Source organism: Oryctolagus cuniculus, chromosome 2 (genome assembly GCF_051225735.1).
Source record: "Oryctolagus cuniculus isolate XC-2025 breed Fujian yellow rabbit chromosome 2, ASM5122573v1, whole genome shotgun sequence".
Classification (NCBI taxonomy): Eukaryota; Metazoa; Chordata; class Mammalia; order Lagomorpha; family Leporidae; genus Oryctolagus; species Oryctolagus cuniculus.
The window spans coordinates 75,209,448-75,224,643 of NC_142868.1; the positions used below are offsets into that span (position 1 = coordinate 75,209,448).

Here is a 15,196-nt window from a genome sequence, read left to right on the forward strand (position 1 = left end):
TCTGTTCACTAAAAATCTCAATAGAACCTTGTTTCCATTTTAAGGCTCAGAGGGTGACCACCTCTGCAAGCACGCCCAGTAAAGTTGGAGACTCAGTGCTGAGGAAGGCACCAGGAGCTCATCCAAGAGCAGGCTGAGGCCAGAGGACCTGGAGGGGCTCCGAGCATCAGCAGCTCCGGAGGAGGTGTTGAAGTGTGAGGAGAAGGGATGTGGGGAAGGCTGGCACCTACTGCAGCTGATGTGCAGCCTTTTGCTTTGTTCCTTCTTCAAGTACTGCTTGTGGCTATGGCTTCTGATTTCACCATTTCAGGATATTTTTAGTTCTATAACAGGATGTCACATGGAATATTTTTCTGTTTCTCTGGAATTGGCAATTTGATGGTTTCTACCTCCTGAATCCTATGAGGGAGATGTCTGGGCAAGTTAGTTGTAAAGATTCCTAGTTTCTAAAAGAGGGGGACCTAGATCTCACTTCCTGGTCAAAGAAGCAGCATGCCTGCCAGTGGCCATCATGGCAACAAGCAGAAAGGGAGGGAGTCAGCAGCACTGTGCTCTCTCTCCATGGATGAGACATTTCCTGTGGGTTTGGGGACAGTGACGGAAGTTGGACATGAACCATCTTACCAGAACCTTCCTCAGAGAGCTTGCCCCTTGGGGCCCTTAGCTGCAGTGACTGTGGGTGTGATTTGGCAAGGAACACTGAGAGGACTGGAATAGGGTCACACCAAGATGGATCTCTCATGTCAGTGAAGTGTGTTCTCCCTACCTACAAGAACCCACATCTAGGCCGGCGCCGGGGCTCACTAGGCTAATCCTCCGCCTGCGGTGCCGGCACACCGGGTTCTAGTCCCGGTCGGGGCGCTGGATTCTGTCCCGGTTGCTCCTCTTCCAGGCCAGCTCTCTGCTGTGGCCCGGGAGTGCAGTGGAGGATGGCCCAAGTCCTTGGGCTTTGCACCCCATGGGAGACCAGGAGAAGCAGCTGGCTCCTGGCTTCGGATCAGCACGGTGTGCCGGCCGCAGTGCGCCAGCCGCGGCGACCATTGGAGGGTGAACCAATGGCAAAGGAAGACTTTTCTCTCTGTCTCTCTCTCTCTCACTGTCCACTGTGCCTGTTAAAAAAAAAAAAAAAAAAAAAAAACACCACATCTGTGCTCTAGGAGATTCAGCATGTAGACCTTTTTAACCAGAGAAGCAGTGACAGCCACTGCAAACAGAACTGCAACCTTGCCTAGCTTTGCAGTGATAATTAACCTCTTTCTTATCCCTCCTCTGCACCTCTGCCTACATAGGAGAGAGAGAGAGAGGGTGGGAGGACCATAGCAAACCCATCACCAGCCCCCATAGCCTGCAATGGGAGAAAGAAGACAGCATTTTGCATCCTTTGTGGGGTTGGAATTTTAAAGTAAGCTGAGTGGAAATCTCCTGTCTGAATATGATCTGGTAGTGTGCAAGGTATCCCTTAGGGGCTGGGTAATGAAGATTTTGACCAGCACATCGGTAGATAATAGTTACAAGGAGTACAGTTATTTCAGATGTTCTTGTTTGTACAAGTTAAGGTTCTTAGTTCAACAGGTGACAAAAGGAGGGAACAATGACCATCATTTGACATCCTGTGTTAGGGGGTGGCCCAGATCAACTTTTACTATCATTTCTCAACCACATCAGATCAGACCCTGCCGTTATTCAGGTGTGAAGTGCAGCTGCTGAAACCTTAGACTCCAGGGCAAAGATAAGTGACCAGGCTAGCCTGTAACAGGTATCTAGAGCAACACAGACTAAGTTTTCATAAGTCTGGTTGATTTAAGTTCAGGGGAGAATCTGCTTTTATTTCTTTCCAGTCCTTACTGCTCACTCCTCACTTCCATCTGTTAGTGATTTGTCGACTTGCTCTATCAGTCAGTGTCTTCATTGAGGGCCTGCTGTTTGTCAGTCTAACGTGAGGGCTCTGGCTAGAAGCAAGACCCACAATGGTGGAGCTGACCTCTACCCTCCCTCTCATCACCACTGACTTTTCAATAAATCAGCCTCAAATGTTCAACAAAACCTGTTCATAATCTTTCCATTGCTTTTTTTTTAAGATTTATTTTTTATTTGAAAGAGGTACACAGAGAAAGGAGAGGCAGAGAGGGAGAGGGAGAGGGAGAGAGAGAGAGAGAGTCTTCCATCCAATGGTTCACTCCCCAATTGGCTGCATTTGCCAGAGCTGTGCCGATCCGGAGCCAGGAGCTTCTTCTGGGTCTCCCATGTGGGTGCAGGGTCCCAAGTTGGGCCATATTCTACTACTATTCCAGGCCATATCAGAGAGCTGGATCGGAAGTAGAGCAACCAGGTCTAGAACCGGCGCCCATATGGGATGCCAGGGTGTTAACCTACTGTGCCACAGCGCCAGCCCCAATCCTTCCATTGCTTTCTATTGCTACAGATAAAGTCTGAATTTCTTCAGAGGACCTGTTGATAGAGGACCCAAAATGCTTTCTGACTTCCCCTCCTGCCATTCCATGTGCAGCTTCTGCATGACTCAGTTGCCTCACTAACCTTTGCACTGTTGCTTTTTTCCTGCCACCTCTTCTCTTCCCAGTGCTTCATCTAGAATGCCCTACCTTCCACCACCCCATCCTTCCAGATCATTAAAGTGAAGCCAGCTTTCACCCTCTGGTGACACATTCCTGATAAGCACTCCCCTACGCACAGGCCCAAGAGTGAGGGATCACTCTAGAATGCAACTCCTGTCACTGTCAGTCTCGCTAATATCCACCCAGCTCCTGCCCAGGCCCAGTGGGTATTGTTTGTTGCCCTTTGGTCCTATGTGCTTTCCTTTCTGTACTCAGTCATCTAAGGATGGTAGAAATAGCTTTTTTCTTACCTGTGTATTCCATGCAAAGTCTGGCACACAGCAGGTGTTAATTGAAGTATGCCTGCATTCTTTTTGTTTGATTTATGAACTTCTCTGCATCAAAGGATGCTCACATTATCAAGTAGCAAATGATACTGTGTTAGAAAACAGAGTACTTTTTCAATGCTACCTTTTCATTGTCTATATATAAATGTTTTTATATGATGTGTTGAAATATATAATAATATATAAATTATATATAATAGATCCAGGATAACTTCTTGACTATTTATTAATTGTAAAACTAAAACTTCCTGCTCTGAGTGTGCAGCCTTTTGCGCATTATCATGATAGAGCCCTTAAAATAGAAATACCGAGAAACTGGATTTTAGATTAAACATTGCCACCTTCTGTTCATTTGGGGAAGTACACAGTGACTTTCCCTAAGGTCACTGTGTGTCCTTTGCTTTTAAAGACTGTATTGTGGTTACAGTTACAGACTTCATACATTTCACAATTACACCTTTAGGGTCATGGTGATTCTTCCCTCCATGCTCGACCTCCATCTCATACTCCCTTTTTTATTCTCTTATTTTCAACAAAGATCTATTTTCCATTAACTTTATAAACACGCGGTTAACTCTATGTTAAGTAAAGAGTTCAACAATTAGCATGAAAGAAAAAAAAAAGGTAGGTAAAATACAAGTAGAAAAAACTTCCCCAGCAGTCAAGGCATGGACTTGCCTTGTCATTGCATCTCAAATGTCATTGCATCTCAAAGTGTCAATTTCACTTCTACAGGTTGCCTTTTTGGTGCTCTATTAGTTATCACAGGTCAGGGAGAACAAATGGTATTTGTCCCTTAGAGACTGGCTTATTTCACTAAGTATGATGTTTTCCAGCTTTATCCATTTTGTTGAAAATCTTTATTTACTGGTGTGTAGTATTCCATGGTGTACATATCTCATAATTTCTTTCACCAGTCTTCTGTTGATAGGCACTTGGGTTGATTTCATGTCTTTGCTATTGTGAATTGAACTGCAATAAACATGGAGGTGCAGACAGCTCTTTCATATGCTCATTTCATTTCCCTTGGGTAAATTCCCAGGAGGGGATGGCTGAGTCATATGGTAGGTCTATATTCAGATTTCTGAGGTATCTCCATACTGTCTTCCACAGTGTCTTTCCAACTTACATTCCCACCAACAGCAGATAAGGGTACCTTTTCCCCCACGTCGTTGCCAGCATTTGTTATTTGTTGATATCTGTCTGAAAACCGTTCTAACCAGGGTAAGTTGAAATCTCATTGTGGTTTTGAGGTGCATTTTCCTGACGGCTAGTGATCCTGAGCATTTCTTCATGTGTCTGTTGGCAGTTTGGAATTCCTCTTTTGAAAAACGTCTGTTTAAGTCCTTTGACCATTTCTTGACTGGGTTGTTTGTTCTGTTGTTGTTGATTTTCTTGATCTCTTTATATATTCTGGTTATTAATCCTTATCAGTTGTATAATTTGTAAATTTTTTCTCCCATTCTGTTGGTTGCCTTTTCACTTTGCTGATTGTTTCTGTTGCAGTGCAGAAGCTTCTCACTTTGATGTAATCCCATTTGTCTATTCTGGCTTTGATTGCCTGTGCCTCTGGAGTATTTTCCAAGAACTCTGTCTCTGCCAATGTCTTGTAGGGTTTCCCAAATGTCCTCTAACAATTTTATGGTGTTGGGTTGTAGATTTAAGTCTGAGTTCATTTTGAGTGGATTTTAGTGAAAGGTGGAAGGTAGGATTCTTGCTTCATGCTTCTGCATGTGGAGATCCAGTTTTCGCAGCAGCATTTGTTGAAGAGACTGTCCTTGCTCCAGGGATTGATTTTAGCTCCTTTGGCAAAGATAAGTTCATTGTAGATGCTTGGATTGATTACTGGTGTTTTAATTCTGTTCTGTTGTTCTATCCATCTGTTTTTGTACCAGTACCAAGCTGTTTTGATTATAACTGCCCTGTAGTATGTCTTGGAATCTGATATTGTGATGCCTCTGGCTTTACTTTTGTTGTATAAGCTTGCTCTAACTATTCGGCATCTCCTATGTTTCCATATAAATTTCAGCATTGTTTTTTCTATATCTGAGAAGAATTAAATGTATGAAGTTTATAAGTATAAAGCAGTATAGTTCTGCATACATTCCTACAGACTTACTTTTAAGGGTACAGCTTAAAAACTTGCCATGGGACCCCAAATCCCCTTAAGCTGGGTGGTAAAAATAGCATTCTAAGTGTTATAGAGAGCATATGGATGGGATCAGAGTAAAGTGATCATATAAATAGAACTAAGTGTTTGGTAGTAATAAAAAAATTAAAAAAGAGTGAATGCTCCAACATGGGAAGCAGTCCATACAGCAGACTCATAAAATGTCCATTAGCTTAAGTAGTGCTCTAACCATACACAATCAACCCTTAAGGCATTCTGGTTTGGCTGAAAAGCACAAGGGAGCATTTCAGGCATGGAAAGCCAAGACACTGTGGCAAAAAATGTTCTACAAGAAGGACCTCTGTGGGTGAGACCCCACTGGAAAGAAGCAGCCACCAAAGAAGAATGTACTGACCCCTGAAGGGAGGAAGGAGCTTCCACTTTGCCTATGGCCTTGTTGAAATACTGAAGGAGTTTGTGGACTCAAAAGGCTTCCATAGGCTAGGCATCTCTTGTCAAGAGCCTCGGGTGATCACTGACGTCATATGTAACAGTGTTGTTAAATAAGCAACAGGAGTCACTGTGCACTAACTTCCCATGCAGGACCTCTATCCTCAAAGAGCTGTATTAGGAGACTTAATAGTAAAACTTGTTCTCAAGAATTATTTTGGTTTAGTGTATTAAGTGGAGGATATTCTTATGTCACATAAATTATAATTATGTCTGATTGCTTACAAAAGGTGTATCATTCTTGGGTTCATCCTTAAAGATAATTAAGTTTCTAAAATAAAGAAATTACCATCAAGATGCAGACTTTGAGGCTGGCGCCATGGCTCAATAGGCTAATTCTCCACCTGCGACGCCAGCACACCGTGTTCTAGTCCCGGTCAGGGCGCCAGATTCTGTCCCGGTTGCCCCTCTTCCAGGCCAGCTCTCTGCTGTGGCCCAAATGCTTGGGTCCTGCACCACATGGGAGACCAGGATAAGCACCTGGCTCCTGGCTTCAGATTGTCGTGGTGCACTGGCTGCAGCGCCCCAGCCACGGAGGCCATTGGAGGGTGAACCAACAGCAAAAGGAAGACCTTTCTCTCTGTCTGTCTCTCTCTCACTGTCCACTCTGCCTGTCAAAAAAAAGAAAAGAAAAAAAAAGATGCAGACTTTGAGCAGCCCTTGTGTAGATTTTTGAGGTATAGCTTTTGTACTTGTTTTTTATGTTTTTTTTTTTTGTTTTTAGTTGTTTTATTTTGTTTTTCTTTTTATTCCTCATGCATAGTGCTAAACGCTTTACCTAGAATATAGTTAATCTTTTTTCTATATTTATTTATTTATTTGAAATTCAGAATTACACACAGAGAAGGAGAAGCTGAGAGAGAGAGAGAGAGGGAGGGAGAGGGAGAGGGAGAGGGAGAGGGAGAGGGAGAGGGAGAGGGAGAGGGAGAGGGAGAGAGGGAGGTCTTCCATCCACTGGTTCACTCCTCAATTGGCCACAATAGCCAGAGCTGTGCAGATCTGAAGCCAGGAGCCAGGAGCTTCTTCTGGGTCTCCCACACAGGTACAGGGACTCAAGGACTTTGGTCATCTTCTACTGCTTTCTCAGGCCAAAGCAGAGAGCTGAATTGGAAGTGGAGCAGCTGGGACTCGAACCAGTGTTCATATGGGATGCTGGCACTGCAAGTGGCGGCTTTACCCACTATGCCACAGTGCCAGCAGCTAGAGTTAATTTTCTGTCTATAAAGTTAAGTGAACGCATATCTTACTTAATAAAGAACAAGACTAGGAACAGAACAGGGAAGAGGAAGAGGGGTAGGAAGGAGAGTACAGTGGGAAGAATTACTATGTTCCTAAATTTATATTTATGAAATGCATGCAAATAATTTTTAAGAAATTTTTTTAAAATACTGTACTGGCATAAAAGCAAGACCATTGGAAGACCAATGTAACCAATCCAACAGAATAGAAACTCCAGAAATCCATCCATGTATCTACAACCAACTTATTTTTGAGAAAGGAGCTAAAATGAATCCTTGGAGCAAAGAAAGTCTCTTCAACAAATGGTGCTGGGAAAACTAGATCTTCATGTGCAGACAAATTTGAAACTAGACCCATTCCATGTACCTTACACAAAAATCCACTCAAAATGGATCAAAGACCTAAATCTATGACCCAATACCATCAAATTACTAGAGAACATTGGGGAAACACTGCAAGACATTGGCATATGCAAAGGCTTCTTGGAAAAGACCTCAGAAACATAGGCAGTCAAAGCCAAAATTGACTGAAGGGATTACATCAAGCAGAGGAGCTTTTGTGCTGCAGAAGAAACAGTCAGCAAAGTGAAGAGGCAACTGACAGAATGGGAGAAAATTTGTGCAAACTATGCAAGTGATAAAGGGTTAACATCGAGAATTTATAAAGTGTTCAAGAAATTCAACAACAACAAACCAAACAATCCAGTTAAGAAAGGGACAAAAGACTTGAACAGACATCTTTCCAGAGAGGAAATTCAAACAGCCTACAGACACTTGAGAAAGTGCTCAGAATCACTCGCCATGAGGGAAATGCAAATCAAACCACAATGAGATTTCACCTCTCTTCAGTTAGAATGGCTCACATATAGAAATCAACAAACAACAAATGGTGGTGAGGATGTGGGGAAAACAGTGCCCTGGTCCACTGTTGGTAGGAATGTAAATTGGTGCAGCCACTGTGGAAGACAGTATGGAGATACTCAGAAACCTGAATATAGACCTACCATATGATCCAGCCATCCCATTCCTGGGAATTTAGCCAAACTGAAAGAAATCAGCATATGAAAGAGTTATCTGCACCCCCATGTTCATAGTAGCACAATTCACAATAACGAAAATATGAAAGCAACCCAGATATCCATCAACTGTTGACTAGATAAATAAATTATGGTATATATACACTATGGAGTACAACTCAGCTGTAAAAATAAATGCTCTCTTTTACAGCAAAATGGATGCAACTGGAAACCATTATACTTAGTGAAATAAGCCAGCCCCAAAAAAACAGATATCATATGTTTTCCCTCATCCGAGGTAACTAATAGAATACCTGAAATGTAATGTATTGGCATGAAATAGACATTTTGAGAATTGGTGACTGTTTATAGTCCTTATCTCTCCTGTTGAGGAACAGTGCTCTTTTTCTTTTCTTCTTCATACTATTTGTTGAAATCCTTTGCTCAGTATAGGTTTAACTATATGATCATTAAGTAAACTGAAAATATATCTTTGTAAAAATTAGGAATGGGAATGTGAGTGGGAGGAGGAAGAAGGGTTGGACCATGGGCAGGAGGGAAGGTAGGGGAGAAAATGTCACTATGTTCCTAAATCTGTACATATGAAATACATGAAACCTGTAAAACTTAAATGAAATTTTATAAAAGACTGTCAGTAAATTTTCCCAGATCATGAATAAGCATGTATTTTAAAATGTGAACATGGGCCGGCGCCACGGCTCACTAGGCTAATCCTCCGCCTTACGGCGCCAGCACACCAGGTTCTAGTCCCGGTCGGGGCGCCGGATTCTGTCCCGGTTACCCCTCTTCCAGGCCAGCTCTCTGCTGTGGCCAGGGAGTGCAGTGGAGGATGGCCCAAGTCCTTGGGCCCTGCACCCCATGGGAGACCAGGAGAAGTACCTGGCTCCTGCCATTGGATCAGCGTGGTGCGCCAGCCGCAGTGCGCCGGCCGCGGCGGCCATTGGAGGGTGAACCAACGGCAAAGGAAGACCTTTCTCTCTCTCTCTCTCTCTCTCTCTCTCTCTCTCTCACTGTCCACTCTGCCTGTCAAAAAAAAAAATGAACATGGAATATTAATTAAATCAAACTAATAATAATGACAGTATTTTGGTTTTAATTTGTCACAGTCGTTTAAGAGAGTGTTTGTGGTATGTGGTGAGTAGGCTTAACTTGAATTCTCCAAGGCACAGAATAAACAAGGCTCATATAACCCCAGGACCCTGTTCATTGGTACTGTTTTGTTAAGTTTGATCTAAAGGATAATCCAGTAGTTTTGAAACATAATTTTAGAAAGCGATGATCTTTTATAATATTTAATTTCAGAAAAGAAATACCTATAGGTGATTTTAGAAAAAAATTCCCCTTAAATCATTTAAGCTTTTTAAAGCTTAACATAAAATAATTTGTCTTAGAAATAATTTATTTTATAAGATCAGAGTTGGTGAACTCAAGAGGCTTCCATAGCCTTGGCAGCTCATGACAAGAGCCTCGGGTGATTACTGACATCATAAATAAGAGTGTCAGTTGTTAACAACAGGAGTCACTGTGCACTTACTCCGTATATAGGATCTCTGTCCTTAATATGTTGTACTATGTGAATTAATGGTAAAACTACTACTAAAACAATACTCTATACTTTGTGTGTCTATGTGGGTACAAACTGTTGAAATCTTTACTTAGTGTATACTAAGTTGCTCTTCTGTATATAAAGATAATTGAAAATGGGCCGGAGTCACGGCTCACTAGGCTAATCCTCTGCCTGCAGCACCGGCACACCGGGTTCTAGTCCCAGTTGGGGCGCCGGATTCTGTCCCGGTTGCTCCTCTTCCAGTCCAGCTCTCTGCTGTGGCCCGGGAGGGCACTGGAGGATGGCCCAGGTGCTTGGGCCCTGCACCCGCATGGGAGACCAGGAGAAGCACCTGGCTCCTGGCTTCAGATCGGCACAGCATGCCGGCCGTAGTGGCCATTTAGGGGGTGAACCAATGGAGGAAAGACCTTTCTCTCTGTCTCTCTCTCTCTCACTGTCTAACTCTGCCTGTCAAAAAAATAAATAAATAAGATAATTGAAAATGAATCTTGATGAAGAATGGGATGGGAGAGAGAGTGGGAGATGGGATGGTTGCGGGTGGAAGGGAGGTTGAGGGGGGAAAAGCCACTATAATCCAAAAATTGTACTTTGGAAATTTATATTTATTAAATAAAAGTTAAAAACAGAAATATCTTATTTTAATATATTTTATTTTACTAGAACATGTGTGGGAAAAAGGCAATTCTCTGTATAGAACAGGACAGAGTGCTCAGGGGCTGAGATCTCCCTGTGTGGAGCAGCACTGCCCATGCAATGTGAGGTGTCTGCCAGCTGATGCTGTTGATGGCAATGGCTTGCTCTCTGCTGCTTTTGTTTTTCACTTCTTTGAGATTTATTTATTTGAGAGGCAGAGTTACAGAGAGAGAGGTCTTCCAACCACTGGTTTACTCCCCAAATGACCACAACAACCAGAGCTGGGCCAGACAGAAACCAGGAGCCAGGAGCCTTTTCCTCATTTCACACATGGACACAGGGGCCAAAGCACTTGGGCCATCTTCCTCTGCTTTCCCAGGCCATAAGTATGGAGCTGGATTGGAAGCAGAGCTGCTGGAACTCAAACAGGCATTTATATGAGATACCGTTGCCGCAGGCTGAGGCTTAACATACTACACCACAGTGCCAGCCCCTGTTTTTCCCTTCTAAGGCACTTTACTTCTACTGTTTAGTTGACAAACTTAATCTGTATTGGTTGTAACAGAAAGATTAGAAGAGCCCCTAAGGTAGTGTGATCCTATTCCACTACCACTTCCCCTCCAACCTTTTGCCATAGCTGCTGCCAGAGGACTATTTTCTTCCATTAAATGTTATTTGCTTAATTAACCTGCATAAGCATAAGCACCTATCTTGGTTTGCTTTATAAAAAGTAGATGATTGTATGAGTATTACTGTCTGCCTTTTTCCACTTAACATGCTGTGGGCTAATTCCAAGTTTATAGAGAAAGATGCATATATTTTTACATTCTTTTCTTCTTCTTAGCATCCAATAGGAGTCCAGGACATGAATAACTATAATTTATCTAGTCATTGCCCTATTGAGATGTTCCTGTGTTTTCAGTTTTTTATTATAAAAAATAGCACAATAAACATTATATTTATGTGCCATTACTTTGAGTTTTTTCAGATTTTCAGAAGTCCATCTGGGTCAACGAATATATGTATTTTTAACTTAGCAGGGTTTCAAAAAGTACTACTTTGCCTTACACTCTTAAAAGTAGCTTTTTTTTCCTGGTAGTGAGCTCTGGGCATAGGTTTTCTGATGTGGAAGGCACTCCCTGCGTTTATGGGCAGAGACGAGAATGGTCAGTGAATCCTTTTCGTAGGCTAAGGTGATGCCTATGGCGGAAAGCAAGAATGGTGTGTGTTAGCAGCATGTGAGTTTATCCATTCTAGATACGTGTGCAGTTCCCAGTGAGGGCAGGGCTTCTCCTCTTGATTGTCTACAGCTAGGGCGGAGTTTAAGTTTGATAAATGTCTCAACATGCATCGTCATTTAACTCAAGTTAGGCAGACCCCTGATTCTCATGTGCAAAATCATGGCAATGAAAGTGATCAAAAAGCTCACTTACTAGGTCTCTTGATTTCTGTACGGTGACTGGAGGAGATATGCCTACAAATGTAGCATCTGCCTTCCCCTTCCACGCTGTACTCGGAGATTCCTACGCCTATCTGGGAATCCCTTTAGGCCAGTCCATTCCTACTTGATAATAACATGTGTATTGGCAACATCGTACTGAGAAATACAATAGTTGAACCTGAAGGACCTTATATCAACAGCCATATCTGCAGATGTTCTACCAGCCTACATACTCTACTGTGGGGTATTAAATTGGGGAAATGTGGCTTTATCAAAGAATTCGACATTCAGTTTGGCATCTTCCAGGGACCTGCAAGGGACACCTCTAGCTGAGAAAGTCCTGCCCTGCCAATAAATCTGTGCTGTTGAATAGAAGCCCGGAGTGAGTGCCTGGAACCATGTGGTTCAGTACAGTGTTTCTATGAATGAAAGCCTATTGTGGTTTTTGCACAGCTTTGGAGTGTTCTTATGGGTATCCATGAAATGTTTTGGTTATTTAATGTCCTGAATATAATTCGTGACTATTCTGTTTTGCTGACCACTGCAGCTTAATGCAATGGCAAACCGTGCTGCAGGGAAAGGCTATGAGAATGAAGACAATTATTCCAATATCAAGTTTCAGTTTATCGGGATAGAAAACATCCATGTCATGAGGAACAGTCTGCAGAAAATGCTTGAAGGTAAACCATTTCCTTATGCGAAGCATTAAGAAAATGCAGTTAAATGTTTGATGCCAAAATGGAATAAGATTTTAAAAATTGTTGTTTTCCAGTGATGCTGCTTATATAGGTATGATGAGGTGGGGAGTATCATATTGCAGTGACTTCGTACATATTTAATAGCCTTTCTCTCATTTTTAAGAGTTATTATAAAGCAGTTTTGTCACCCTGTGGTTGGCAGTCGGGGGCTTTCCACTTGTACTTAACACGTAGCGATTAGACTGCCCAATAGTGTTTATTCTTTCTTTCTCATGTTCGTGTGACTGAAATTCAGGGCCACTGGGAGGTAAAGCAATCCTACATTAAACTGTATCTCTAAGTTGCTGACTCGCTGAGAAAACAGAGGATGTTGGGGTTCTGAACCTCTTTTCTTTCTTTTTTAAAAAAGAAAAAGATTTATTTATTTCTTTAAAAGTTGGTTACTAGGGCTAATGCTGTGATGTAGTAGGCTAAGCCTCTGCCTGTGGAGCTGGCATCCCATATGGGCACCAGTTCTTGTCCTAGCTGCCTCTCTTCTGATCCAGCTCTCTGCTTATGGCCTGGGAAAGCAGTGGAAGATGGTCCAAGTACTTGAGCTCCTGCATCTGTTTGGGAGACCCAGAAAAAGCTTCTGGCCCCTGGCTTGGGATCAGCCCAGCTCCAGCCATTGAAACCATTTGGGGAGTGAACTAGCGGATGGAAGACCTTTCTCTCATCTTTTCCACTCTCTGTAACTCTACCTATTAAATAAATGAAAAATCAAAGAGAGAGACAGAGAGAGACAGAGAGAGAGGGAGAGAGAGAGATCGATCTGCTGTCCGCTGGTTCATATCCTAAATGGCCACAACGGCTGAGATTGAGACAGGCCAAAGCTAGTACCCAAGAGCTTCTTCAGGGTCTCCCATGTGGGTGGCAGGGCCCTAGGCACGTGGACCACTTTTCAGGTGGAGCAGGCAGAGCGTGACTTGGTGCCCATGTGGGATACCTGTGTCGCATATGGCAGCTCAACCTGCTGTGGTGCAATGCTGGCCCTCCGATCCTCTTCGCTAAATAGTAGTGACCACATGGCCACCTCCACACATTGCAGTGAGCACTGCCAACACACACACAGGCTTACATACTGATGGGGAGAGGACATTAAAAAGATAGGTTTGCGATGTAGAAGAATCATTCCTGTATCTAAACCAGCCATGAACGGATAAGCCAAAATTCTATATTTTTTTCTTTTTTATTATAATATTTATTTGAAAGGCAGAGTTACAGAGAGAAGAGAGAGGTCTTCCATCTGGTGGCTCACTTCCCAAATGGCTGCAATGGCTGGGGCTGGGCCCGGCTGAAGCCAGCAACCAGGAGCTTCCTCCGGGTCTCCTATGTGGGTGCAGGGGCACAAGCACTTGGGCCATCTTTCACTGCCTTGCCAGACACATTAGCAGAGAGCTGGATTGGAAGTGGAGCAGCCTGGACTCAAATGGGTGCCCATATGGGATGCCGGGGTCAGAGGTAGTAGCTTCACCCTCTGTGCCACAACGCTGGCCCCAGAAATTCTGTGTGTCAAACCAAAGCAGCTTCATCTCCTCTGGGGGAGGTGGCAGTTGCCACAGTCCCACTTTCTTGTGACTTTGGTACCTGCTGTAAAATGAGACTACTGGGCGAATAATCTCCATGGGCGCTTCTGCCTGTAACAATTGGATGCCCTGTGTGCAGACACTTTAAAGCAGAGTATTTAAATGGTTATAAGAAATCCCTTCCTGCAGAGCCCCCAGAGCTGGCTCCATCTGACTGGTACGTGTTATTTGCACTCTAAGTACGATTACCTTTTTGAACTTCTCGACGTAATCACAGGGCAGTTTGTTTCTGCCACAAGCAGTGCTTTGGCTTTGCTGGAAAACTGGACTAGTTTGGAACTGTTATTGCAAAGGTTGTCCAACTTCAGTGTGAAGTTTTACCATGAGCATAGTCATTAAAAACACTTCTGGTTGAAGTGCTCTATGTTTTTTATTTAGCAATTTCAAAAGATGGACTTTTGAGGGCTAAATTTCCTTCTCTGCAGAAAGTTGCTCCTCAGAATGCTTAGACACATTTGGCTTTAGTTTTTAAATTGGCATTTACTTGGTTTCTCTTAAAAAATTGGTTTTGTCCTTGTACCTGGGCTCTGACTTACTGCCGTTCTCTGTAAAGGATAAACAAACAGATCAGGTTCCAGAGGGCAACTCTGTGTTTAAGGTATGATGGTATCCCTACAGTGCAACAAGCAAGGACAGCTTTCTGGATGCCTTTCATGGAACTTGACTGACATTTGACTCTCTGCTTTTGCTGGGTAAATTATAAACTACTTGTGGAGGCTCTGCTGACCATGAAGTGATGCAGTCAGCCCCACCCTCTGAGGCTTTTCCTCCTTCAAACAGCTGAATGTGGCATCAGAGAGAGAGGGGGGAAGGTTTATATGGCTGGTCACTCAGGAGGCAAGGGAATAGTATACTTCATTCATGATTTTTTTCCGGATTTTGTTTTTTTACTACTGTTATAGGTATTGTCAGAGGAGATTCCAAATAGCTGAAAAGTTCCTGTTGTAAACAGCTTTGTCATGAGGGAGAATGATGGGATATTTCATCAGAAAGTGAAATCTAGGACCAGGATCACATCCTGTGTAGATCCTTTTGTAGACCTGATTCAGTTTTAGCTTGGATTTGTAAGTTCCAAACCAAAGTATTTTTGTGGTTATTTGCACCTCTCAAGTTGATAAAATGATGCCTTTCTGTTACATAGAAATTTTATAATCTATTAAGTGCTTTTCATAATAATTTCCCTTTTGATCACGTAATTTTTCCGAAATAACGAAAGCATATTCTGAATTTCCTTTTTTCTGTTGAAGCAGCAGGTAGGAGAGCCTGGAAGAGGCTCTTTCAGAGGTTGACAGAATTGTCATCACCAGAGGTAGAGCACGTGTCCTTGGTGTTGGCGAGGAAATTATTGAGAGGAGGGATCGAGGCGCACACTGAATACACGCACATCTCTATCCCTGAGATTACGCTCCAGGGCTGTGGAAGCTTTTTTCTGCCAAGG

At 43.0% G+C, this 15,196-nt stretch overlaps 1 protein-coding gene across 5 annotated transcripts in view; it reads left to right on the forward strand.

The window, feature by feature from the left end:
* MTMR7 (myotubularin related protein 7) overlaps nt 1-15,196 on the forward strand; it is a 130,082-nt gene that overhangs the window by 88,510 nt on the left and 26,376 nt on the right. For all 5 annotated transcript variants that reach the window (XM_002709345.5, XM_089325871.1, XM_089325870.1 and 2 more), the window contains one exon: nt 11,983-12,115. In XM_002709345.5, the coding sequence (XP_002709391.1) occupies nt 11,983-12,115 (133 nt within the window). The remainder of the gene's footprint in view (nt 1-11,982; nt 12,116-15,196) is intronic.